Source organism: Tiliqua scincoides, chromosome 4, assembly GCF_035046505.1.
Source record: "Tiliqua scincoides isolate rTilSci1 chromosome 4, rTilSci1.hap2, whole genome shotgun sequence".
In the NCBI taxonomy this organism is placed as follows: Eukaryota; Metazoa; Chordata; class Lepidosauria; order Squamata; family Scincidae; genus Tiliqua; species Tiliqua scincoides.
In genome coordinates, this window is record NC_089824.1 from 776,314 (window position 1) to 803,142 (window position 26,829).

Here is a 26,829-nt window from a genome sequence, read left to right on the forward strand (position 1 = left end):
ACTCTGGAGCTCTGAGACTGGGCTGGGGGGGGCGCATGTCTGCGTACAGGGCCCTGTGAGTTGTCTCACCTCCTCTTCCCCCTTGACACAACCTCTTGTACATTTCCACTGCATAAACTGTTTATTGGAGGGGTTTTGCCCCATACATTCTCAGCAGCAACACACAGCTGGAGCCCCTCCAGGAGGGCTCCTTCCTTCCTTAGGGCTGACCTTATTCCCTAGGAGCTGATGAGGTCCCAACCTGCCTGCTCAGTGCTGTCAGTTAAAGCCCAGACCAAGTCGGGGACAGATCTGGGGACTGGGGTTCTTTGGCAACAGACCAATGAATGCAATTCTGGTAGTGCAGAGCAGGGGGAGGGGGGTCTGAAAGGCAAAAGGGGGGGGGGAGGAAGGAGGCCAGGAACAGCGAGTGTTTCCTCACTGCTTTGTACCCTGCAAGAGGAGCAGGAGGTGGCGTCTTCCCTCAGGCACGGAAGTGTCACTGTCACCGCCCCTCAGAGGTAGATTAAGGGGGGAGCAGGGCCCACAGTGGGAAAAGGCAAGTGAGGGGGAGGGGCAGACTGTAGTGCTGAGGCACCTCCCTACCCCAAAAGTCCACTCTTCTGGTCTGGCAAATGAGCAGAGGTCAGGCCAGGACTGTTAGTGCCTTGTTGGGCCAAGGCCTGGGTCCCTGGCCTTGCTGTATCCAGTCCTATATCTCCTTCGAGCAGATGCTCAGTGGCAGTTCTGACAAAGCGGGTGGCACCTCTGCCCATCCACGTTACAGCGGCAGCCTCCAGTGATGTCGCCGGGACCCTGCAGGAAAGGATGACATCTATGAGCAGGAGGAGGTTATGGGGGTGGCAGGTTATGGCAGATGATGCTTCTGAAGGCTGGTGCAGACCCATGAGGAAGATCTGGGGGGGGGGGCTTCCAGCGTCTTTCAAAGCTCAGCAGGAGCAGCAGTGTGGTGGCCCGTCTCTGTCCCCCCAGATTGCACCCTTCTCTTGAGCCACTACTGGTGAAATTGCCTTTGCTTGCCCACAATTGCAACATCCTCACTGGCTTGGAGTGATTTTTCTTTCTGAGTAAAGCTGCTGTTCCCTGAGGAAAAGTCAGCAGCACCTGGGCAGTGTCTGGCCAAAGCTGCAGATCTGTAACGTTCCTTGAAATCAGGTCAGGCTCCATAGCAGCAGATTGGAAGGGGAGCCAATGTAGCACTAGTACTGAAAATGGGATTACAGGCCTGTCAGCTTAACGCGTGCTCTGGGTAATAGGGGGAAGGCAGAATTAAAGTGCACTCATTTAGCATTTAGAGCAGGGGTGTCAAACGTCTTTCATACAGCAGGCAAAGAGGTGCCTGCTGAGGGCCGTACATGATGCCATTAAGGCAGGAATGGATGTCGTTGAGCAAGTGCTGACCAGAAATAAGCACTTTTTTCTCACTTAGGATCTCATTAGCTACAAACAACAGTGGATATGCATAAGAACATAAGAACAGCCCCACTGGATCAGGCCATAGGCCCATCTAGTCCAGCTTCCTGTATCTCACAGCGGCCCACCAAATGCCCCAGGGAGCACACCAGATAACAAGAGACCTCATCCTTAGCTATGCCATGGCTGCCGCAATGCAAACCTTGATCATACTTTCAAGGTATGGGAGAGCCGTTATCAGATCAGCCACCCTTTCAGCAGCGCCATTTCTGCAAGGCATCACGTTGTAGCTCAGCAAAGAGCCCAGTTACCACGATAAACAGCTTGCAGGGGTCGTATCCAGCCCAACGGTCTTAAGTGTGACACCACTGATCTAGAAAAATAGTTGTGCTGGAGGTGAATCAGCAGGGTTTCTGAAAGTCCAGCCTCACTAATTAGTATTCTTCTGGGGGCACCAACAGCCATGTGGATAGATGCAACCCTAGTTGACCAAGGGCTGCTAATGTTATCTGGTCTCTACATAAATCTAAGTGCAACTACATTTGGAATTCTGTGACCAGTTCCAGTTGCCCCACCTCAGGAGGGAATATCCTCCTGGAACCCAGAAAAGTGCCAACGAGGGCAAACAAAATTATCACAGGGTTGGAACTCAGGAGAGGCTACAGCACGAGGGGCTTGTAAGGTTGGTAAAAGGTGATTAAGGTGGGGCTGTGACTAAGACCTATAAAATGGTGCATGGGGGAGGAGAAAAGTGTGCCCTCCTCTCTCACCAGACCAGACCCAGAAGTCATTCAGTGAAACTGATTGGCGGGAGATTTAGGATGGACAAAAGGAGCGGCTTCACACCGTGCATCATTAGTCTGTGGGATTCTGGTCTGTGGTGCTCTCCAATTGCCTTTTTCATGCTGATGATGAGGGAGGCTGAAGAGATGGTGGGAAACGGGACTCTCTTACAGCCAGCCCAGTCCCGCCAGCACATTGATCCAGGCCCCAATGCAACGACAGCCCCGCCGATGCAGGTCTGCTTGCCAGCAGCTATGCCATGGCTGCCGCAATGCAACTTCAGAAAAAGGGTACTTGGCCACAGCAGAGAGGCCAAAACAGAGTGAGACACAAGTCTTTACACCTGAGTAAGACAGTGGGGTCTGCATACTTAGGGAGAAAAAAAACTGGCAGAAGAGCAGGAGGCAGACCGACTGCTCTTCTCTGGCCTACAGCGTCTCTTCGCCAGCCTTGGCACTCTTCTGAGTGGCTGCTGCCAGGGCAGTTTTCCCCTCCTGGCGAAGAGGTAGAATTTTCTCCCTGGTCCCACCCAGGGAGAGTTTGCCCTTTGTATGAGATGGGATGGCACACAAGGAAGAGGCAGAAAGTGCAAGAGCGGGGGGGGGGGGGGGAGCGAAACTGCGAGCCTGCCAGAAAGGAGACCAGAGGCGAGAGCCGAAAGGCCAGAGCCGGGATGGGGCTGGAAAGGCGGTGGGGGGTGCTGCTTGCTGGACACTCCTGCCTCACACAAGCTCTTCACGGCAGGCTGCACTCACCCCAGGCCCCCAGCGTGGCCCTTTGGTCACCCAGCAGATCTCCGTCTGGCAGACAGGGCACCGGAGCCAGTCGCAGCCTCCCTTCTTCTGCACCACGATGCGGCACACGGGGCAGTGCATGGCCTCTCCCAGCTGCACCAACGCCTGAGGGACAAGGAGGACGGCAATCAGGGCCCGGCTTCCCTCAGGCCCCTCCAGAAGACACTGGCCCGGTTCCGGCTTCCTCCTCCTCCAGGCCCTTCTGCGCCTGGCGATCCGCTCCAGGCCCAAGCAGAGTCCAGCACGCGGAAGGACGGCCGTGAATATTAAGCCATGTGAGGTGCGGCGGCTTGTTCACAGGCCCAAACGCACAGGCGCCCTGCCGCTTCTCCTGGCCCCAGGAGTGCTCCACCACTCACCTTTAGCATGTTGCTGGTCTCTCGAGCAGCAGCATCGTTGTGAGCCTGAAACTGCAGCTTGTCCTGGTACTGCTTGCAGTTCATGCCCTCGTGAATGGCCTGCAGGTGAGAGGTGAGAAGGGGGTGCTCAGTCTCCAGCAGAGGCACCATCCCCTGGGCTGAGCAGAGGCTGCAGGTCCCGTTTCACACTGGCACCATTGGCAATAGCTTCCATAGAGGAAGACCCCCTCCCACACATCTCTTAGCTGCTTCTCCTGCAGCCAAGATGACAAAGCTGGACTGCAGCCTGGGGGGGGGGAGGGGTGCTGCAGGAAACATTCCCTACGAGAAGAACAGGAGTAGAGAGAGCTGCTGGACTCTTTCTCCCTCCCTGGCCTGTTTGTGACCCATGCGGTGGGGCAGAAGCATTCAAATTGGCATTGCCTGACCCCATTCTGAAGCAACCTGGTCCATGCTCTCACCTTTCTGGTGTATGGGTAGCTCTGAGACCCTGCAGCCAATTAACCCAAGGTAGCTGGGTGGGAGGCCTCTCAGTGGCCCTACCCTATTCCAGCCTGCCTGTTCTCCCCCTCCAGAAAGCACCTGTGGGTCCGCCCCTCTTCTGTAGGCTGCTGTTGCTGGGGGTGGAGGTCTGGAAACTCAGAAGTGGTCTATGAGGCTGGGGCAGCAGCTGCTGTAAGCCCCAAAGGCAAAGGGGGGAAACGCTTCTGAGGTTCAGGAGGCAGGGCCTCTACAGGCCAGCCTCCCTCCCTTGTGGGCCAGCCCCTGTACAGTTGAGCCCCAGTCTCTTGCCGGTCTGCTCAGCTCTTCTCCATGCCTAAAGGCCCGGGCAGGCAGTAGAGGGCACCCTGTCAACTGGTTGGACCAGGGCCACACGAGGCGGCTGGATGACTAGCTTACCTTGCAGACAAGACAGTTGAGGGCCCAGCAGATGGGGCAGCGGAACTCATTGACGTCGTCCTCATAGATGCACCAGCCCAGGCAGTCGGCTGTCTGGCAGTGGTAGCTGTTCTGGGCTCGGCTCTCGGCCACTGCCAGCCGCCGCTCCAGGAAGTGCTCGTACTCATCCCGGGTCACGAGCTGCAGAGAAGAAGTGGCTGCCTCAGAGCCCCGAGTGGGCTGCCAGGGCACTGACTGGCCTGGGGCCCTCGGGCGGGGGACGACTGCAGAGGACCACCAGCTCACTCCTTGGTGGTGCCACGCTGTACCGCAAACACGTCTGTGGCAACTCTCAGGTGTGCACGGCCTGTGCCAACCAACGCTGGGCCACTGCGAAATGCCAGCATGCAGGAGCATGAGGGCCAGTGGGGGGGCACTGGGAGATAAGCAGCTAAATGCCTGCGCAGTCCAGGACGGGGGCCGCCCAGACTCACCGCCCGGATCTCTCTATCCTGGAGGTGGCTGCTGCAGGCATAGGAGTCATCACGGAAGGGACAGGCCACCTGGGGCTCCTCGTTGCAGTTGATCACCTGGCGCAGGCAGGCCCTGGGAGAGGAAAGAGAGGCGAGTCAGGCTACTGTCTGAGGGGCAGCACCCTTCCCTCAAGGGTGGGAGGTGCCCCTTACCTGCAGAAGCTATGCAGGCACTCCCTCAGCAATACCCCCTCGCCCGGCCCCACGTCCTGGTAGCAGATGCGGCACTCCATCTCCTCCTGATTGGGCACCAAGGCCTCCTCGTCCAGCTGGCGCAGCTGCTGGAAATTCTGCAGTCGTTCCAGCTCCAGTGCCTGCGGGGAAGAGACAGAAGAGGGAGTTGCCCAGCAGGCTGGAGGGAACTGCCAGGCAAGGAGGCCTCAACCTGCAGGGATGGAAGCACCAACACGTGCCACATGCTCCTGGCCTCACAGCAGCCCTGCCTGGCACTGACTCCACTTGAGCACCTTTTCAACTCTCCCCTTCAGGACAGCACAAGTTGGGGTGCGACAGAAACGGGGGGGGGGGCTGTGAACTGGCTCAAGCAGCACCAATAGGAGTGTTTAATGATATGTGGCATTTCAACAGCCCAGTCCCTCCCTTGGCATACACTGACACAGTTCCAAGCACATGGGTGCAATGATAGCCTTGCCAGTCCAGGTCTGCTCACTGGCAGATGCAGCTTGGGGGCCAGCACCACTCCACCAGTGGGGGTGTCAGAAGGTGGGGCAGGATGTGGGAGGGACGAGAAGGAGTCGAGGTACACCTCAACCTCCACCTTCAGTTGACAGACATACCTGATGCCGGAGAACTGAGGGGCCAGCAACAGCCCTCCCAGGGGCAGGAGCAATGTGAGGGGGGGACGACAGCAGAAAATGGCACCTCCTCCCACCCCCTGCCCTGCCCCCTTTCCTATGACACAGTATCAGATGCAGACCACACTGGGCACATGAGATGAAGTGCGGGGGGGGGGCTACCTCTCTGGCCTCTCAAAGGGGTACTTTGGTGATGGGAGCCTGGGGAAAGGACACTCGGCCCAAACAGCTTCTTGCTCTCACGACAAACACGGCAAGACAGTTTGTCAACACTTGTCTCCTAGGAATTCACACTGCAGAGGCTCTGCCCCACAAGTCTCCACATGCAAAAGCCCCCCTTGAACCACTACCTCATCACCCCAACAGGGGAAGGCCAAAGTACTCCCAAAGGGGGGCTAGAGAATCCCTTGCTGCAGGGTAGGGGTGCTACATCTCTGTCTAATCCCCCCTTCTGACCCCTCAGGACAGTCACGTGTCTCTGCCATCAACCAGCCCCCTCACCAGCCCTTCCTTATGCAACAGCGAGGAGCAGGGAGAGTCTGCCCCCTTTTGGTGAAGGCCCAGGGGCTCCAACCAGTGCTCCTGCTGGCCAAACACTCATCTGAATCCCTTTTGTTTTTCATGACTGCACAAGGGGCTGAAAACTGGTCCTCTGCAGAGGGCCACTGCAGCTCAGCCACCCCCAAAGATGAAAAGGTGATGTCCTGGACAACTATGCTCTCAGCTCCACTGGGCACCACTGCACGTACACCAGTGATTTTCAGCCTTTTTCATCTCTCGGCACACTGACAAGGTACTAAAATTGTCAAGGCACACCATCAGTTTTTTGACAGTTGACAAGGCACACCGTGCTGTTGGTGGGGGGCTACATCCCCAAATGGCCCTACTAATAAATGACCCTCCCCCAAACTCCCACGGCACACATGCAGATCATTCGTGGCACACCAGTGTGCCATGGCACAGTGGTTGAAAATGGCTGATGTACACTCTGGTAGCACCACTCTCTCACAGCATCGACTGTGCATCTCAAGCCAGAATGCAGGAGTCACCGACACTGTTGCCTATTTCTTTGTGCTGCTCCTCCTTTTCTACAGGCAGCTGTCCTTAAGGTGGATCAGCACGCAAACCCCAAGGGAAGCCCACAGCCTGCCTGCCAGCAGTGATCAGTGCGAACCCAGCTGCTGCTTGGTGAGGATGCTGACCTGCTCCTTCCCTGTGTCTGCAGACGCCACAGCAGACCTCCCTGGCCCGTTACTTAGCTCTTAGCTGTCCGTTGGATCACTTGCAGCGGCCCAACAGCCCTGCTGGGAGGAGCAAAGGACTGGCAGCCCCGCCTGTTTGCTTCCCTTCACAGATCCCGGGCAATTAGTGTGGCTGCTCCATCCTTGCTGTCTCTGTGAGCAGATGCAGCTCCCATCCCTGGTCTTGCTTCGGGGGAAGGGGCCTGTCCACTCTCAGGGCTGCAGCACACTTGCGGTGCGACTTCTTGGGCTTTGAGGGGCGGGAAGCTCCTCTGTGATCACGACCCCATTCCCTGCAGCATACCAACAGGTATGCCAGCAAGAAAGCAAAGGCATGGGGGTAGCTGACTGGAGGCACCCCGTGACATGTGCCAGCCCAGGGATTGACCCACACAGCGCTCCCTATGATAGGTCCCTGCGCTGCAGGCACCCAGCCTGGGGCGCCTGTTTGTGTAACGCAAGATGCTCCGTGCCAGCCAGGGTGCTCTTTCGTGTTTCCTGCATGGTAAGAGAGCAGCTTTTTGCAGTGGCTGATGCGAGTTGCCCCCCCCCTTCTCTCTCACGCCCGTCGTGGGTGTTCATGGCCAGTCCTGCAAAAGGTGAGTACCTGGCTAGTGAGGACAAGTCCCCTGTCTGGCTTCGAACTCCCAGACACAGGCATCCTGTGCAGTGAGCCAGCAGCAGCAGCAGCCTGCCCCTTGCGCCCCACACCATCCTGGGGGGAGGGGATGACACACCACCCCGATCCCACAACTCTCCTGACTCGGAAGCATGTCAGGCACACAGGTCCCCTGGAGTGAGCCCAGATCACCCACAGGGCAGCAGCACCCACTCCCAGAGTATTGCCTGTAAACGCACCCTTCGTGCCTGGTGCCAGTTGGGTAACTCAACTTTTAAGGCTGAGCAGAGGCTCAGAGTCCAGCAGGGAGAAGCCCACCCTCCCTGTTCAGCCCACCCTGTGTAGTAGAGGAGCTCTGCCCCTCCCCCGGGGAGGATACTAGAACAATTATAAACACAGTCTGCACACCTAGACAACATCTCACTTATCCACAGAACCCAGAATGGATTTCTCAAAAACAAATCTTGCCGGACAAATCTCATTTCCTTTTTACTAGCTTAGTGGAAGGTGGGAGTGCTGTGGACGCCATCTATCTTGACTCCAGTAAAGCATTTGACAAGATGCAACAAGACATCCTAATCGGCAAGTTGGTATAATATGGGCTAGATCAGGGGTGTCAAACATAAGGCCTGGGGGCCAGATGCAGCGCCCGGAAGCTTTTAATCCAGCCCTCAGGCTCTCTGCTGCTGAGCAGTGCTGAGGTGCTAGTGCTGAAAGGGCAGCCCACAAGAAAACTGGGCTCTCCCATATCTTGAAGTATGAAAGTTTTGCATACTTTCTCTTCTGTCATGACCAGCTAATGGGTTCCTAAGTGAGAAAAAGTGCTTATTTTTGGTTATGACCTGTGTAATGACATCAATTCTGGCCCTCGGCAGGCTAGATCAGGGACCAGATCCTGGGTTTGGACGAACTCTTTGGCCCCAGGAGCAGAGCTTACTGTTCCACCACGTCGCCACATGACTTTCAGTGCAATCGGGTAACAGGGATGATCTGGGCAGTTGCATCTGCCCAGACGTCCTGTTGTGTACCCTTCTGGGATGCCAGGCACAGATGCGACTGCGCAGAGCATCGCTATTCTCCGATCACACTGACAGCCATAACAACATAAGAACAGCCCTACTGGATCAGGCCATGGGACCATCTAGTTCAGCTTCCTGTATCTCACAGAGGCCCACCAAATGCCCCAGGGAGCACACCAGATAGCAAGAGACCTCATCCTGGTGCCCTCCCTTGCATTGGCATTCTGACATAGCCCATTTCTAAAACCAGGAGGTTGCACATACACATCATGGCTTGTAACCCATAATGGATTTTTCCTCGAGAAACTTGTCCAATCCCCTTTTAAAGGCATCCAGGCCAGATGCCATCACCACATCCTGCAGCAAGGAGTTCCACAGACCAACCACGCGCTGAGTAAAGAAATATTTTCTTTTGTCTGTCCTAACTCTCCCATCACTCAATTTTAGTGGATGTCCCCTGGTTCTGGTGTTATGTGAGAGTGTAAAGAGCATCTCTCTATCCACTTTATCCTTCCTATGCATAATATTGTATGTCTCAATCATGTCCCCCCTCAGGCGTCTCTTTTCTAGGCTGAAGAGGCCCAAACGCCATAGCCTTTCCTCATAAGGAAGGTGCCCCAGCCCGGTAATCATCTTAGTCGCTCTCTTCTGCACCTTTTTCCATTGCCACTATGTCCTTTTTGAGATGTGGCGACAAGAACTGGACACAATACTCCAGGTGTGGCCTTACCACGTACAATGGCATTATAATATTAGCTCTTTTGTCCTCAATACCTTTTCTAATGATCCCCAGCATCAAATTGGCCTTCTTCACTGCCGCCGCACATTGGGTCGACACTTTCATCGACCTGTCCACCACCACCCCAAGATCTCTCTCCTGAACTATCACAGACAGCTCAGAACCCATCAGCCTATATGTGAAGTTTTGATTTTTTTTGCCCCAATGTGCATGACTTTACACACTTACATTGAAACGCATCTGCCATTTTGCTGCTCATTCTGCCAGTTTGGAGAGATCCTTCTGGAGCTCCTCACAATCGCATCTGGTCTTAACCACTCGGAAAAGTTTGGTGTCGTCTGCAAACTTTGCCACCTCACTGCTCATCTGTCTCCAGGTCATTTATGATGAGGTTGAAAAGCACCTGTCCCAGGACAGATCCTTGGGGCACACTGCTTTTCACCTCTCTCCATTGTGAAAATTGCCCATTGACACCCACTCTCTGTTTCCTGGTCTTCAACCAGGTCTCAATCCAGGAGAGGACCTGCCCTCTAATTCCCTGACTGTGGAGTTTTCTCAGCAGCTTTTGGTGAGGGACCATGTCAAACGCCTTCTGAAAGTCCAGATATATAATGTCCACGGGTTCTCCCACATCCACATGCCTGTTGACCTTTCCAAAGAATTCTATAAGATTCATGAGGCAAGACTTACCCTTACAGAAGCCATGCTGACTCTCCCTCAGCAAGGCCTGTTCGTCTACGTGTTTGGAAATTCTGTCTTTGATGAGGCATTCCACCACCTTACCCGGTATAGATGTTAGGCTGACCGGCCTATAGTTTCCCGGGTCCCCCCCCCTTTCCCTTTCTAAACATCGCCGTAACATCTGCTATCCTCCAATCCTCTGGCACTGCAGCCGTTTTGAGGGACAAGTTGCGTATTTTAGTCAGATCAGCAACCTCATTCCTCAATTCCTCAGTAACTCTTGGGTGGATGCCATCGGGGCCCGGTGACTTATTGATCTTTATCAATGAGGTCTGAAACATCTTCTCTTTTAACCTCTATCTGACTTAATTCCTTGGTCAGGAGGGGTCAATCAGGTAGTGGTATCTGCCCGAGGTCTGCTGCCGTGAAGACATAAGAACATAAGAACAGAACCCCTGGTTCTGAGATGCAAAGAACTGTCCAAGACAGATGCAAAGAACTGTGGCAACAGACATGTGCAAAGACATGTGGCAACGTGCAACTGTGCAAAGACATGTGGCAACATGGCAGAAAGGTAAGCTCTGATCCGAGTGGGGACCTTTTTTTGTTACACAGTGATTGCATGTTTGGTGACTGTTGGGTTAGATGATACAGTCATTAGGTGGATTTGCAACTGGTTGGACGGCCACACGCAAAGGGTGTTCAACGGCTTCGCACCAACCTGGAAGACGGTTGTGAGTGGGTTGCGCTAGGGCTCTGCCCTGGGTTCAATGCTCTTTAATATCTTCATCAATGACTTGGATGCAGGGATACAAGGGGGGATCATCCAATTTGCAGATACCACCAAGCTGGGAGGAGTAGCAAACAATAGAAGAGAGTAGAAGGCTTCAGGAAGACCTAGTGGTTCTCAAACTTTAGCACTAGGACTCACTTTTTAGAACAAGAGTCTGTCAGGACCCACAGGAAGTAATGTCATGCCGGAAGTGACATCATTAAGCATGAAAATTTTTAACAATCCTAGGTTGCAATTCTGCCTACACATACCCAGGAGTAAGTCCCATTTACTATCATTGGGGCTCAGGGACTCCTTCAGCGTTCACTGCGGGCAGAGAAGAAAAGGGACTCTGCGGGCAGAGTGGCTTTTTGCCTCCAGCAGATGCTCTCCTTGGCAGGGTCAGAGGCTGCCAGCAGCCGGCTGTGAAAGCCCTGACACCTTAATGCAGGCCGGGCTGGGGGAGGCTTTTCTCACTGTAGGTGCTCAGGCAGTCAATGGCACAGCCCCCTTGGGAGCACCTGTGGGTGGATCATCGCCACCTGGTGTCAACCAATCTTTGGAAGAGCTACCAGGGCCAGGCGCACAGGAGGCAGGCCAGACTTGACAGCCAGCAGGCTCTGCAGAGAAGCAGCAAGGCACGCATGCCAACTGCCATCCAATCCTGGCAGAGCTGTTCAAGCGACGCACCCCGAGCTTCCAAGCAGAGGCCACTCAAAGAAGGCTGACACAGTCACACCAGGGTGAGCTCTCTGGCCCAAAGGAATTGTTTAATAAGACAGGGAACTGGCAAGTGTACAAACGCTCTATAGACGAGGACCCGCTTCAAAATGGCATCAGAAACTTCAATTGCAGAAAAATCAGTGATCAGTGCAAAGAGAGGCTGTTTGCTTGCCTGCACGCACTGCTCCCCAGAGCGAGGAATGTTGATGGAGGGCAGGACACCCACTCAGCCGAAGGCCCGGCCTGGCCAAGCAGGAACTGGGGCAAATCCAGCTGGGAATCTGACCCAGGAATGGGGGCCCCCCATCATTCACCAAGAGCTGGAGGGGCCCCCTCCCCACTGCTGCTCCCACAGACCAACAGGGCGGCCAGAGACCCTGTGGACTCTCGGGTCACTCCTCTCCCCAGTGCCAGGCTGGCTCAGCAATGGCTCCCCTGCTTGGCTGCCCAGAAAGCACACGCCGTAAGGAGCAGAGGACTGGGCCCCCTGCCTCTCCAGCATCACAGCAAAGCAGGCAGCAGCGAAGGCTCGCTCCTGACAACATCGGTGGCTGTCTAGGGACTCCCTGTGCCCATCCCTGTCATCTTCTCTGCCGTGGCATCAGAAGCAAGTCCACCTGCACGTGGCCCAGGGCTTCAGGCGGGACAGAGGCCAGCTGGTGAGTAGGGAAGATGCTGCAGGTGCCTCTAAGCGGCACTCACAAGAAAGCTGCTGCAGGGCCTCCCAGTGCAGCACTTCAACCAGGGAGCCCCGCACGTGGCTGGGCCTGCACAACTGAACCAGGAGGTGGACACACAGCACGTGATGACTGAGGCACCTGCCTAGGACTTCACCGGATGGGAGCAGAAGCCCAGCCAGCCCTCCACGGCTCCCTGCACTGTTGCCGCAAGTCACGTAAAGTACAGAGGGGTGCGACTGGCAGCCCTTTCCTCGACAGAACCCCCCAGTAGTACTGCTCTCCCCAGCTCACAAACATCCCTCCACTGCTATGTTCAGAAGTGGGCAAAGGACTGAGTGAGTACCCTGCCCCCCCCACTTCCTGGGGTTCCGCTTTCTTGCCTGGCTTGTCTCAGCAGCCACTGGCACCACACGCTTCTCAAGGGAGCAATGCTGCCGATGGCAGTGCAAGGCCCACACTGGACCCAGTATGCTGGAGAGTACGTGGGGGTTCTGAGCTACGGCTACGAGAACTCCATGGAGAGGTGGATGAAGTCATCCAGGGACCCAAGGCTGTGAGTTCGAGGCACGGCTGAACCGTCTTCTCTCCTTCCCTTCTCCTGCCACAAGAGAAAAAAGAAGGAAGAGAAGAGTGTCACGGGGTGCCGGGGCTGAACGCCAGGTGCCTCGTTCGCTGCCTGGAGACCCCTGCACCTTCTACCTATCCCCCTGCCTGGCTCTTGCCCCCAACCCCCAGGCCAGCACAACCACAAATGCCCTGCCAGGCCAAGACGTCCACCCTTCACTGCCAGGAAGCACCAAGATCCTGAAATGCAAGACTGGATGCCCTGGATGTACTGGGAAGCCGATGAGGGCAGCAAGCCAAGGAGCAGGAAGGCACACTGAAGGCTGGGGAGGAGGAGGCCAGGAATAGGGGTGCAGCTTGCGCAGGCAGAGGTCCATCAGCCTCCAGCCCTGGGGCTGAACTGGGCATGGTGGGGCAAGGCATGCCAAGGCTACTGCTGGAGTCAGAGCTGTCCTACCTGTGCACAGGGTTGACCCGCACGGCCAATACAACTTGGCAGAAATGGAGGGGGGGCAGAGTCACAAAGCCACACACAGCTGCTGCACCTGATCCTGCTTCTCCACCAATACATGCCCCACAAACAGGTTACAAACAGACCGTAATGGACCAAGCAAAATACAGGACCTAAAAATGCCAGTTCAAGCAACCAGCGCCAAGGTAAGAGCCATTTCAGAGCAGCCACTTACAAGCAGCTCAATCCCCTGCTAACTGGGCAAGAGGCACTTTTAAGTGGGCGCTCCTTTTATTTAGCAGGGGGAGAGTAACTGGCCCTCCTCACCCCAGCAGTCTTTTCTAGTGGCTGTCTGCTGGTGTTTTGCATCTTTTAGATTGTGAGCCCCTTTGGGACAGGGAGTCATTAGTTGTTTGATTTTCTCTGTAAACCGCTTTGTGAACTTTCCATTGAAAAACAGTATATAAATACTGTTAATAATAATAACCTCATCTGCCTTCTCCGCAAGGAAGGTCATCAGCAACCCCCGGAACGCAGACCAGGAGCAGGTGGCTCTAGGGAGGGCATCACAGAACACACCCAAATCTGGTTGCACCTGCAACACTCCAACAGTGGGGGGGGGAAGCTCAAAGGCTCCTCAAGGAGGCTAGGAGGGAGTCTGCAACTTACCTGCTGATACTGCAAGATCCCCTCCTTTTCCTGCTGCATTCGCAACAGCTCCATCTCGTCTGGCCTGTAGCCACCAGGAACCACATAATTGGCAGGCCGGTCTGTGCTGCACATCTCACACCCGGGCCGGGTAGGCTTGTTGATGAACGTGCAGGTGGGACAGGGCCAGCCAGCCTGTGGCAGAGGAGGAAGGAAGCCCCGTCTACTGCTTGCCGGTATCTAAAGGGACACCGGCTGCCCTCACAAGTCCCAAATCACCCCTCCCCCTCTGACTCTGCTTATTTGAGACAAAGTCAAATGCTTTGGTGCTGCACAGGAGGCAGCCTGAACTCGTTCTAAGATCTGGTCAGGGTTCCACACCCCTAAGTCACATCTACATGGCATTATGGCAAAGCATGCTTCCTGAGCCTGCCTGTGGAGTGACAAGAACCCCAGCTAGCGCAAATGGGACCGCACACAACTCCCCCTCCACATTACCTTTGCTGGCTACCAGTGGACTTAAGGGTGTTGGTTTTCAGTTCCCACTTAGCCTGGGACCCAAAACACTTGCAGGACCATCTCTTCCATCTGAACCAGACTCTGTGCTCTACTGAACACTAAGGCCCTGCTCCATGCACCCCCTTTCTGCAGGGGGACATGCAACAGGGCTTTTTCTTTTTGTATCATGGCTCCCAGATTATGAACAACCCACCCCTCAAGACCCACCTGACCACCTCATGGGTAGCTTTTCATCACCAGGCCTTATTTTATTTTTTCACTCAGCCAGGCTGATGTCCTGCAATGCATCATCCCTATGGTTACTCTTCAACTGGGTTTTAGTTTTACTGCGTGTATTTGTATTGTTCCAAACAACACAGTCCTGGAACGTGCTGGAATCCCTAGCATGTATGCACTGCTGAAACAGAGACGCCTGCGTTGGCTCGGTCATGTCGTGAGAATGGATGATGGCCGGATCCCAAAGGATCTCCTCTATGGAGAACTCGTGCAAGGAAAGCGCCCTACAGATAGACCACAGCTGCGATACAAGGACATCTGCAAGAGGGATCTGAAGGCCTTAGGAGTGGACCTCAACAGGTGGGAAACACTGGCCTCTGAGCGGCCCACTTGGAGGCAGGCTGTGCAGCATGGCCTTTCCCAGTTTGAAGAGACACTTGGCCAACAGTCTGAGGCAAAGAGGCAAAGAAGGAAGGCCCATAGCCAGGGAGACAGACCAGGGACAGACTGCACTTGCTCCCAGTGTGGAAGGGATGGTCACTCCCGAATCGGCCTTTTCAGCCACGCTAGACACTGTTCCAGAACCACCATTCAGAGCGCGATACCATAGTCTTTCCAGACTGAAGGTTGCCAACAACAATTGTATTGTTCTGACATGACGCAAGCCACTTTGCTGTGGGAGTGGACAGGTGGGATAAAAACCTACAGATCAAGCTGCACTTGGGCAGACAATGAGCAACAGGGAAAAAGGAAGTTCCGGAGAGCTCTGCTAGGGAGCGGGCATCTGCTTCTGCCTATTTCATCTACTTCTTCTGACGTCGTGCAGAGGGAGCACATACCTGCACAGGGGATAAAGGAGCAGCCGTGGTGGCTGGAGGGGCCCGGGCTGGCTGGCTGGGTAAGAGGCTGCTGAGCTGCAGAGCGGCCAGCTGGCAGCTGATATCCCCGCCGTCCGTCTGTCTACTGGCATCTTTCACACCTGCTGGCACAAGAGACATTGAGAGAGGCGTCACTGGAGGAAGAAGAGACACAGGAGGGAAGCAATGGCCAATGTGGGCCCTCCCACCCTCAGGTGGGTCCAGTTGCCCACCTTTCTTTGGCAGTGGATGAGGCAAGGTGCTGGGCTTGCGCCCGACGCTGGAGCCATCTAAGCGCGGCAAGGGTGCTGGCTGCAGCACCATCCAGTCCCGGTCTTCCTTGTAACGCTGTTCTGAGAGGTTAGCGCCCCTTGCTGAGAGTAAATAGAGAAAGGCCATGTCTCCATCCTTCCGGATCCCATAGGAGCCAATGGTTCGGTCATCAACACAGAGGCACTGGCCAATGATCCAGCGCTGGACACTAGGATGGAACCCGTAATCTTGGAAGACCTTGGGAGGGATAGGAAGTAGAGCCAGGATCAGCTCAAGCCAGACTGGAGACTTGCCACCCCCACCCCTCTGAAGCCCTCGGTGTCTTGTTATCACAGGAGCTGTCATTCTGGGCGGGCAGGACTGCAGGCTGATGACCCAGAGCTACTAGCCCAGCAAGTGTGGAAGCCAAGCCCAATGGCTTTGCATTTGGATGGAGAGAATCTGCCTAGCCAGACAATGGAAACCTGACTCTGCCCAAATTTTAATGCAATCAAAACAACTCCCTGCCACTAGTCAACTGGCATGCCCAAGGCCTACAGGAAACGAAAAAAGTCACATGGAAACTGGTATTCCCCACAGAATAAGCACGTTTGGATGCAAAACCCACCCAAGTTTCCTTATGTGAAAGTTTTTCTTCCATGGAACATTTAAGTACCTCTTATTCTTTGAATTTGGAATCTTCCATATAGGTTTTTGAACGTATGGTTGCGAAACCCACACATTTCTTTATATCAGTTAATTTAGAGATGGTAAGAGGACACTCTAGACTGGTTCCTGGCAGAGTCCTCCTTCCTTACAGCTCACACTGTCCTTGTTCTTGGCTTTCAAGGACTGTCGTGTCTCTCCCCCTTGCATGCGGAGTGTGGGAGAGACAATAACAAAGGAACAAACCTAAAGCTAAACCCTCCAGTTGGGGGGGGGGTCAACAGATCCTTCTCTCTGTTGGGGGGAGGAGAGGGTTCTGCTGGCAGTTCTCTCTTGTCAGAACCTTGACCCTCATCTCACTGTTCACACTGTCCCATGCCTGCCTCCTCCAGAAGTCCCACTGGGGCTTATTCCCAGGAACTGTATGCAGCAGTCTGGTGTGAATAAGAGTGAGCAGACAAGGCAGATGGAACTGAAGCATCTTCATCTGTTTGTCTGCGCGTGGAGGGTGCCTGATCAGGGCCCCCTTCTCCTGGTCCATCTGCCTCTCACTGCCCATACTGGTTGGCAATGGCTCTCCAGGGTACTCAGAGATGCAGCTGGGGACTGAAACCAGTACCTTCTGCAAACCGAGAGGCTCTAAACCGAGCTAGGACACCTCCCTGAGTGCCAAAACATGTACGACACTGAACTGAATTAGCCCATTTACCTTGCTTGCCATTTACCCAGGCCCATTTGCAGCTTTCACAATCAGAAAGAGTTTGGTGTCAACTGTGAATTTGCTGCTCATCTCCAACTTCAGATTATTTATGGGTAGATTAAGAAGAACCAACCTCAGTTCAAAAGGGGGGGTACATCCACTGGGAAAGCTGCCCATTTATTCCTACTCTGCTTCCCGTCCTTCAGCCTCCATCAGAGGACCTGTCCTCTTATTCCAGGACTGCTTAGCAAGCTCAAGAGCCTCTGGTGAGGGACTTTGCCAAAAACGTCGTGAAAGTCTTTTCACAGAGGTAAGGCTTGGAGGACTCCATCCCTGCGATGTATGTCTGTTTGGTTGGCAACCTTCAGTCTCGAAAGACTATGGTATAAGCCTACAGCACCCAGTATTCCCAGGCAGTCTCCCATCCAAGTACTAACCAGGCCTGACCCTGCTTAGCTTCCAAGATCACACAAAATTGGGCATGCACAGAGTAACAGTTGCTGCCTATGTCTGTTTAGGGATGGGAAAAGGATGTGGTGAAGGGGGTGATGAAATCAGAAGGGTTCTGGTCTTTGTAATGGGTTGATAACATCAGAATGTTGCTTTGAGATGGGCTGACTGGTCAGAGGTAATTAAGGAGTTATGCTTTAGAACAGGGGTGTCAAACATAAGGCCCAGGGGCCGGATGCGGCACCCGGAAGCTTTTTATTTGGCCCTCAGGCTCTCAGTTGCTGTTACAGCTGAAATGGCAGCCCACATGAAAATTGGGCTTTCCCAAATCTTGAAATATGATCAAGATTTGCATACTATCTCTTCTGTCATTTGCAGTTAATGAGTTTCTATATGAGAACAGGGTCTGATTTCTGGCCATTAGCTTCTTAATGATGTCACTTTCTGCTTAATGACATCACTTCCAGCCCTCAGTTGGAGCCCTGAATGCTAACTTCAGCCCTCTGTATGAAATGAGTTTGACACCCCTGCTTTAGAAGTTAGTGGAGGATCAGCAGAAAGGAGTAAAGCTTTAGGAATGGGTTAAGTCAGAATGCCAGATGTAGGGGAGAGCACCAGGATGAGGTCTCTTGTTATCTGGTGTGCTCCCTGGGGCATTTGGTAGGCCGCTGTGAGATACAGGAAGCTGGACTAGATGGGCCTATGGCCTGATCCAGTGGGGCTGTTCTTATGTTCTTAGCTGTCAGAATAGAGCCAAGAGTCCTTGGAAACTGGGGACATGACTAGACCAGCCAAAAAGAGCTCACAGGTGCTATAAATCTGTTATTATGCCAAAGGAGTCGGCCTGTGTGCAGAAACTGGGATTAGCTTCCTGGTCTCAGCAGATTTTGAACAAAGACACTTGGACCTGATCCCACAAGAGGTTGGACAGAAAGGGCCATTTAAATCAGCAAGGCTTTTGACTTGGTGTGCTTCGTGTCATGGAGCTGCTGCAGAAGATTCTGCCTGTTTGAACTCAGTGAAGACCTGGAAATTCACCTTGGTAACTGTGTTTTGACATATATTCCTTTGAGATTTGCCCTTGACTGTCCCCCCTCCTTGGAGGACAAGTGGCAAATCTCCTACTACCTCTGAGCTAAGCAAAAAAAAATATATATTTTATGCTATCCTTGGCAGACCGGGGAGAGGGGGCTGCTCTATGGACCCAAGGAAGTTGAAGTAACTTGAAACTTTGTAGGAGGCTTGTCTTCCTTTTTTCTGTCACCCTCTGAGCACTAAAGCAGACAGGTGATTCCTGACAAGGGGGATAAAGCAGTGAAGGGAGTGTTGCGGTTTAGCTACAGACCGAGGTACCCCCCCGAGGGACAGGGTGAGCTGTTAGCTTATGGCAACTCTGGCACACCGAAGACGCAAAACCTTAACAAGCCAAAATCTACAAGGCTATTCAAACTGCCTTGTTCATTCTCCAAGAACTCTACAAGAATAGCAAGGAGTTCCTCTTCCTGACAGTAAGCCCCACTGAATAAAATGGAACACTTCTGAGTAGACATGCCCAAGGGACGTATGATTACTGAGGAATACAGTGGCACTGTTACCCATAACCCCTGCTAACTAGGCAAAGAGGTACCTTTCCAAGTGGTGGGTCTCATATGTAGCGGGGAAAAGCAACTGTCCCTCTTCACCCCATAAGATGACCCTCTTCTGGTGGCTTTCTGCTGGCGTTTCTTCTGCTTTTTTCCCCCCCTGAAAGGACTCCATCTGACAAAGGACCACTTACTTTTGCTATTTAAACAGGGAGGCCTTAGAATGTCACTTCCGGTTTTGCTGAAAAACCAGACGTGATGCTTTGAGGCTGTAGAGGTCTCAGAACACCCTCTGGATACAACCGGAGCTCTGCTTCAGTTGCTTTCAGAGGGTTTTACAGCCAAGACTACAGGCCTATGACCTGATTATGATTTGATTATTCATGGGTTTCAGCATCCACGGGGCAGATGCAGAAGCATAACTGTATAAATACCACCTGGTTACCTGCTGCTTGAGTGTTGCAACTGTGGTGTAGGTGTGGACTTGGATGGTGATGGTGGCTGAGCATGTGGCATCTTCTACTCCCACCTTCATGCTGGAAAGCAGGAAAGCAGCCAGTTAAACAACTATATCATGATCAGCTGTATGCTGGGGGGGGGGGGTGTGTGGGAAGAGCCCACCCCAAACACATCGGTCAAACCTGCCAAGTGGCCACCAAAAGGCACCACCCGCCTCCCTCCCTCCCTCCCTTCGCACCTTATCTCACTCTTGGGGTAGCAGGACTCTTTCAACAGGATGCGTAGAGTGGCCTGCTGTTGAGCGAGTGTTGTGGCGCATCGTGTGGCCTCCTCTTCATCCCCACACTGAATAGCTGCAGAGAGGTGTATCGCGAGGGCTTCTGCCAAGGAAAGAGCACCACCCAGGCAGGTGACGCATCTTCTTGCTCGGATGTAGTAGCACAAGCCTCCCTGCTCCTCACAGTGTAATTACAAGAATGATTTGTGATGGAGAACATTTTAAGAAGCCCATCACTGACTCTGCTGAATGAAAGTGCTCTGCAGAAGTTCTCCAACCTAGAAGAGAGTTTCCCGCTGCACCCCCAGACCTTGACTGTAAAGAGCAAGCTACAAAACTCTCCAATTCCTGGGTCCTTTGGGGGCCTAGAAAGCTGCTTTTAGCCAAGGGAGATGCCTGCCTGCCTGTTGATGCCAACAAGTTTTAAGGTTTTTTATTTTATCTGTTCTTCCTTTGGGAATCTTGTACTCACTGAAAAGCAAGTGATAATTTGGAGCATTTATCTGCCTGGTTCCCAAACTCAGGACAGTTAAAAGTTTCAGTGACCCCCAGCAACAGCATGTCCCCACCCCATCTCTTCTTATCTCAACTTGTATAAAGACCCTTTCAGAGCTGCACTACTTAATTCTGAGAATCCTATGCACTTCTCTTTGTGCATTTCAAAGGGGACTCTATGTGGGGACAAATGTAACTTGCTTTTTTAGGAACTTGCAAGAGATCACGGCTACAGTCAAGATTTTACTTTCTCTCTCTCTCTCTCACAAACACACACACACACACACACACACACACACACAGAGAGAGAGAGAGAGAGAGAGAGAGAGAGAGAGAGAGAGAGAGAGAGAGAGAGATCCAACTCCTCTTTATAAATAATACTCCAAGCAGCCCACCCACCATTTCTCCAATGCCTCATATTACAGATAGGACCAATTGCCTGATCTGGTACCAGAGAAGGAAGTTTCACAAATCTCCTGCAGGCACTTGATGTAACAAGTCTGGCAAACTCACTAACTCAAATCATACAGCAACGGCCTACCACAGTTTTTCTCCATTCCTGCAGAATTTCACTTCCCAGGAAGCAGAATTTTGGTTAATCCCCTACCCCTGCAGCACTTTCTTTCTTAGGAAATTTTGATTTCGCTTAAGTCTCTGTCTACTAGCCTGAAATACAGTCCATGACAGGTGCCAAGTTCCTCCCAATCAGCTACCAACCTTTCTGAGCCAGCTTCGAAGGCAGGGAGGCCTCCAGTTCTGATACAGGCAGAGAGTTCACAGTAGCAGAGGGATGCAGGGGCAGCCGTGCTGTGGGAGAGACAAGAGCTTCAGAGGGATGCCAAAGAGTCTTGTTCCTTGACTAAACAACAAGTAGACACAAGCAGCTCAGAGTCCCTTTTCAACTGGCACCCATGCCAAATATAAGAAAGATCCAGATGAAAGATGCAAATTGTTAAGCATCTACCCACATGGGAGAGCTTGTGGAGGGTAAAGGGGACTCTCTCTTTGGGATGCCACATCAAAGCCAGAGTGATCCCAGACATTATAGTTTGAAAGTGCTTGCCTCACCTAATGCCCAGCAACCCCGCAACAAATTCCAGCACTCCTAGACAAGTTACAGGGCTCTCAACACTGACCCAAAATTATGGACATGCTATACAAGGAGAAGGAACAGCAGACTGGTGTCTCACCCACCTTACTGCCCACCAGAACCATTTGAACTTAAGAGTGGAAGCAGTCCAAGGAATGAAGGAGCTTGCCCTCCAATGCCTCTCACTCACCTGCCCATATTAAGAACATAAGAACATAAGAACAGCCCCACTGGATCAGGCCATAGGCCCATCTAGTCCAGCTTCCTGTATCTCACAGCGGCCCACCAAATGCCCCAGGGAGCACACCAGATAACAAGAGACCTCATCCTGGTGCCCTCCCCTACATCTGGCATTCTGACTTAACCCATTTCTAAAATCAGGAGGTTGCGCATACACATCATGGCTTGTACCCCATAATGGATTTTTCCTCCAGAAACTCGTCCAATCCCCTTTTAAAGGCGTCTAGGCTAGACGCCAGCACCACATCCTGTGGCAAGGAGTTCCACAGACCAACCACACACTGAGTAAAGAAATATTTTCTTTTGTCTGTCCTAACCCGCCCAACACTCAATTTTAGTGGATGTCCCCTGGTTCTGGTATTATGTGAGAGTGTAAAGAGCATCTCCCTATCCACTCTGTCCATCCCCTGCATAATTTTGTATGTCTCAATCATGTCCCCCCTCAAGCGTCTCTTTTCTAGGCTGAAGAGGCCCAAACGCCGTAGCCTTTCCTCATAAGGAAGGTGCCCCAGCCCCGTAATCATCTTAGTCGCTCTCTTTTGCACCTTTTCCATTTCCACTATGTCTTTTTTGAGATGCGGCGACCAGAACTGGACACAATACTCCAGGTGTGGCCTTACCATCGATTTGTACAACGGCATTATAATACTAACCGTTTTGTTCTCAATACCCTTCCTAATGATCCCAAGCATAGAATTGGCCTTCTTCACTGCTGCCGCACATTGGGTCGACACTTTCATCGACCTGTCCACCACCACCCCAAGATCTCTCTCCTGATCTGTCACAGACAGCTCAGAACCCATCAGCCTATATCTAAAGTTTTGATTTTTTGCCCCAATGTGCATGACTTTACACTTACTGACATTGAAGCGCATCTGCCATTTTGCTGCCCATTCTGCCAGTCTGGAGAGATCCTTCTGGAGCTCCTCACAATCACTTCTGGTCTTTACCACTCGGAAAAGTTTGGTGTCATCTGCAAACTTTGCCACTTCACTGCTCAACCCTGTCTCCAGGTCATTTATGAAGAGGTTGAAAAGCACCGGTCCCAGGACAGATCCTTGGGGCACACCGCTTTTCACCTCTCTCCATTGTGAAAATTGCCCATTGACACCCACTCTCTGCTTCCTGGCCTCCAACCAGTTCTCAATCCACGAGAGGACGTGTCCTCTAATTCCCTGACTGTGGAGTTTTTTCAGTAGTCTTTGGTGAGGGACCGTGTCAAACGCCTTCTGAAAGTCCAGATATATAATGTCCACGGGTTCTCCCGCATCCACATGCCTGTTGACCTTTTCAAAGAATTCTATAAGGTTTGTGAGGCAAGACTTACCCTTACAGAAGCCATGCTGACTCTCCCTCAGCAAGGCCTGTTCGTCTATGTGTTTTGAGATCCTATCTTTGATGAGGCATTCCACCATCTTACCCGGTATAGATGTTAGGCTGACCGGCCTATAGTTTCCCGGGTCCCCCCTCTTTCCCTTTTTAAAAATAGGCGTGACATTTGCTATCCTCCAATCTTCTGGTACCGTGGCTGTTTTGAGGGACAAGTTGTATTACCCCAGTGTAAACCTAGACTCTTCTGGCCTGACCCACACTGCCTGCCCTGCAAACCCAACCAGCAGGGCTGCAGTTTGTCATGTATGAGCTACCTTTTTCATACAAGCACCCAACACCCCCTTGGTCTCAGAGGCCACAAACTGTCTCCTCCATATGCCTTGTAAATGTCTTTGGGGCAGAGGCTGACCTTTCTGGACTTCCCGGAGGGAACTACTGATGATAGTCCACCACTTCTGTGCCTCATGTTCATCCTCAAAGTGAAGAACCAGGGGGTCATCTGGACAGGACAGGATCTTCAGTTCGTGGCAAGTGGGAGTCTTCAATTCATAGGAAATCTCTTTGAGACTGTACTCAACAAGACACTGGGGGCAGAAGAGAATCATTGAAACAGAAGAAAACGAAACAGCCCCTCCCATTCTGATAGACGCTCATTCAGTCAAAACGCACTTCCTACATCCTGAGGCGCCACATACAAGCCAAGGAATAAATTCCATTTCTCAGCTCAGCCTCCAGAAAGGCATATAAGGCTGGCAGCACGCAGTGCGTGGATAGCATGCACTTGCACATCCCCATGCAGTGGTGCTTTCTGAAGGACTCTGGTGGGGGATCTGCCTCACCTGCCTTCCCACCCACTGCATGTCCCTGAAGGAGACATGATGGGCAGCACCATTTTAAGCATATAAACTGAACAGCAGGCACTCCCTCTCCTGTGCAAACCCACTAAGCAAGGGAAAAAGAAGCAGTGATCAGTGAACATGCACTGGACGATGGCAGAACTTATTGTTATTTATTAATTTTCACATTTTTATACCGCCCTTCCTCCAAAGAGCTCAGGGCGGTGTACACTATTGCTCCCCTCCTTTTGTCCTCACAACAACCCTGTGAGGTAGGTGAGGCTGAGAGAAAGTGACTGGCCCAAGGTCACCCAGGAAGCTTCATGGCTGAGGGGGGATTTGAACCTGGATCGTCCAGGTCTAAGTCCATCTCCCAAACCACTACACCCTCCTGACTCTCATGCTGGCATAACTGCATGGCTGGCACAGCAGCCACCAGCCAGAGCACCTAGAGTTGGTGGGACAGAGGTGGAACCGGTGCTGCCTCTCCAGATGACAGACACACTTCAGTCAATGACAGAACGCTGTGTCAACGTCAGAGGTGGTTTACAAACCAACTAACCCAGGGGTCTCTAAACCTTTTGGCTGAAGGGCCACATCAAATATCTGGCACAGTGCCAAGGGCCAGAAAGAAAAATTACATTAGAGATGGCATTTGGATGAAAAAATAATTGAATGGGCTCAAATGTCCAGGACTTCTCCAAGCATGAACACAGCCCAAGAAATAAAGCACACACTTTAATGGACCCTCAATCCCTCACCCCACAAGCACAACTCTGGTTGTGTTTGATCAAGTGGGCCAGAGGCTCTCAGGGGATCAGAGGCTGGCCACGGGCTGGATAGAGGCTTGCCGCAACCGCATCTGGCCCCCAGGCCTGGGTTTGGAGACCCCTGAACTACGCAAACAAGCCATAGAAACCAATGGGGGGGGGGAACAGCAGCAAATCCCAACTCCTGTCAACCCCTCTGCCCTACCCACATTTCTACAGCTGCACCAAAAATACTCTGTGCAGCCAACTATTGCCCGCCCTCCCACCCACTGGTGAAGCTCCAACCCCCCTCCCCCAGGAGCCCATACTTCAGGGTGACAAACACACAACTTGGAGCTTGATATTTCAGGCCATCGTGGGAAAACTTTGAGCACACACATGAGCAGGGGAACTGCTGCGAGGGGCTTGTACAGGTTACTGTGAAATGGTGCGCTGGGGAGGGGAGTCAGACCCTGCTGCGCATGAATGAGCGAGGCCTGGAACAGAACTGCCCGAGAACTACCAGGATGGTCCTGACAGCAGGGATGTGCAGTGGGTGGGGAGGCAGGTGAGGCAGAGCCTCCCTGGGCGGTGGGTGGGGAGGCGGGGGAGGCAGAGACTCCCACCGGAGCCCTTCGGAGAGCGCGTGGGAGTCCCGAAGCGCCCACCACCCACGCGCAACGCAGAGAGAAGGCTGGCAAGGCACGTGGCTAGCTGGTGGGTGCCTCGCACGCGCTCTCCGAAGGGCTCCGGTGGGAGGCTCTGCCTCCCCCGCCTCCCCACCCACCGCCCAGGGAGGCTCTGCCTCACCTGCCTGCCTCCCCACCCACCGCACGTTCCAGGCCCGGCAGCACCCCGAGGCTCCCCTCCCGCCCAGGCCCAGCGCCCGCAGGCGCTCCTGCAGCCCCCAGCCCGGGCCAACGGGGGAGGCCGCCCCGCTCGCTCGCTCGCTCGCTCCCTCCCCTCCTCCTCACCGGCTCGGCTCCAGCGTCCGCGCCGCCGCGGAGGCCGAGCCGGAAGCGCTCGGGGCCCGGCGCGGCACTGAGCAGCAGGCGGAGCAGGCGCTGCCCCTCGCGGCCCGACGCCCGGGCCCGGGCCGAGGCCAGCGGCGGCAGCTCGGACGAGGCCGGCACTGCAGCCATCCAGCCGCCGCCACTCCCAGCCGGAAGCGGAAGCGGGAGCGGCGGCAACAGCCTCCCCCGGAGCCGCGCCCGCGCTGGGCGTTCCGGCCTCGCCTCGCCGCGCCGCCTGGAGGAAGCCCGCTGACTGCAGCCGGCGCGCTGCCCTGGGGGACCTGCAGGACGGGACGCTTTGGGGTCCTGGCTCAAGGCAGAGCCTCCCCTGGAGGGCGGGGGGAAGGCAGGCGTTGCCAGGGTGGGTTTGAGACGTGCCAGGCGCTGTGCCGGCCCCAGGTGGCCTTGGCCGGCCCAGTGCGTCCCACCCACCCTGGCAACGCCACACCAGCGGCGCCCTAGGACCGCCGCACGCCCAGCGCTGCAGGCACACGCGCAGTGTCCGAAAACCCCAGGCCAGTGCTGGCACCGTGTCTTGCCAACACTGCGCCAGTGTCGAAGGCGCCTCGGTTGGCAGGAGGTCAGCGTCGCAGCCCCAGGCCCAGCAGCACCCCCAGCACTCTCCCCAGCCCCAGGGAGCCCAGGAGGAGCCCCCCTCCCGCCCTTCTGCCCCGGCAGAGCTCTCACACTGGCACATCTGGAGGGCAGGATTGTTCTATAAGAGTGATACAGGGTAATGAAAGCCATTTACGCTATGCAGTTAGAACAAATTATTAGTTTAAAAGCCTAATAGAGCAAGTGCTTAGCAGCTTAATAGGGCAAATGTTCACATGCTTAAAAAACTTAAAATCCACATCACTGTCTCTGCTTGAAGAAGTCTGAAACTGCAGGCAGACAGCTTTGCTAAAAATAGCAAAGTCTCAAGGAAGCTCTTGGCAGCATACCAAGGTATCCAGCAGGAGATAACAGTTCAGAACAATACACACATTGAATACAAGGCACTGCCTTGTCAACAATGATTGCTTGCTTGCCAATAATTCTTCAATACTTAATAGTTATTGTCTTTAAAGTGTAATCAACATATATTTAAAGGCATAGTGGCTTTAGAAGTGAGTTTTAATTGTTAGAATGTTTAATAAAATAAAAATACACAGAAAGGTGAAAAGCTATTTCCATCTAAAATCAAAGGTCTGTCTCACAGGGAGACAGCTCACAGACTTTGGAATGTGGGAAAAGCAACTTCTCAAAGATAACACTCTTGTCTTGGCCAAAGCATTCGCTAAGCCTGTATCTCAGTAGACCTTGAGGCCTCAAAGTTTTGCTAGTTTCACACACTTTGGAATTTGGCAGAGGGAGTTGCATCTTAGATAAGACTCCTTTTG

General features: G+C 53.4%; 1 protein-coding gene across 2 annotated transcripts; it reads right to left on the reverse strand.

The window, feature by feature from the left end:
• Nucleotides 1–102: 102 nt before the first annotated feature.
• Nucleotides 103–25,585, reverse strand: SHARPIN (SHANK associated RH domain interactor). Of its 2 annotated transcripts, none has more exons than XM_066623998.1 (14): nucleotides 25,409–25,585; nucleotides 23,259–23,433; nucleotides 20,905–20,994; nucleotides 19,654–19,795; nucleotides 19,402–19,492; nucleotides 15,539–15,815; nucleotides 15,288–15,427; nucleotides 13,735–13,908; nucleotides 4,915–5,075; nucleotides 4,723–4,834; nucleotides 4,250–4,429; nucleotides 3,350–3,448; nucleotides 2,952–3,095; nucleotides 103–795 (listed from the first exon to the last, which is right to left on the reverse strand). In XM_066623998.1, exons 1-14 carry the CDS (start codon nucleotides 25,574–25,576, stop codon nucleotides 715–717), a joined length of 2,034 nt encoding a protein of 677 aa, XP_066480095.1. In that variant the 5' UTR covers nucleotides 25,577–25,585; the 3' UTR covers nucleotides 103–714. The 2 variants fall into 2 exon arrangements, with proteins under 2 accessions (XP_066480095.1, XP_066480094.1); XM_066623997.1 differs by having other exon boundaries at nucleotides 15,288–15,430.
• Between the last annotated feature and the right edge of the window lie 1,244 nt (nucleotides 25,586–26,829).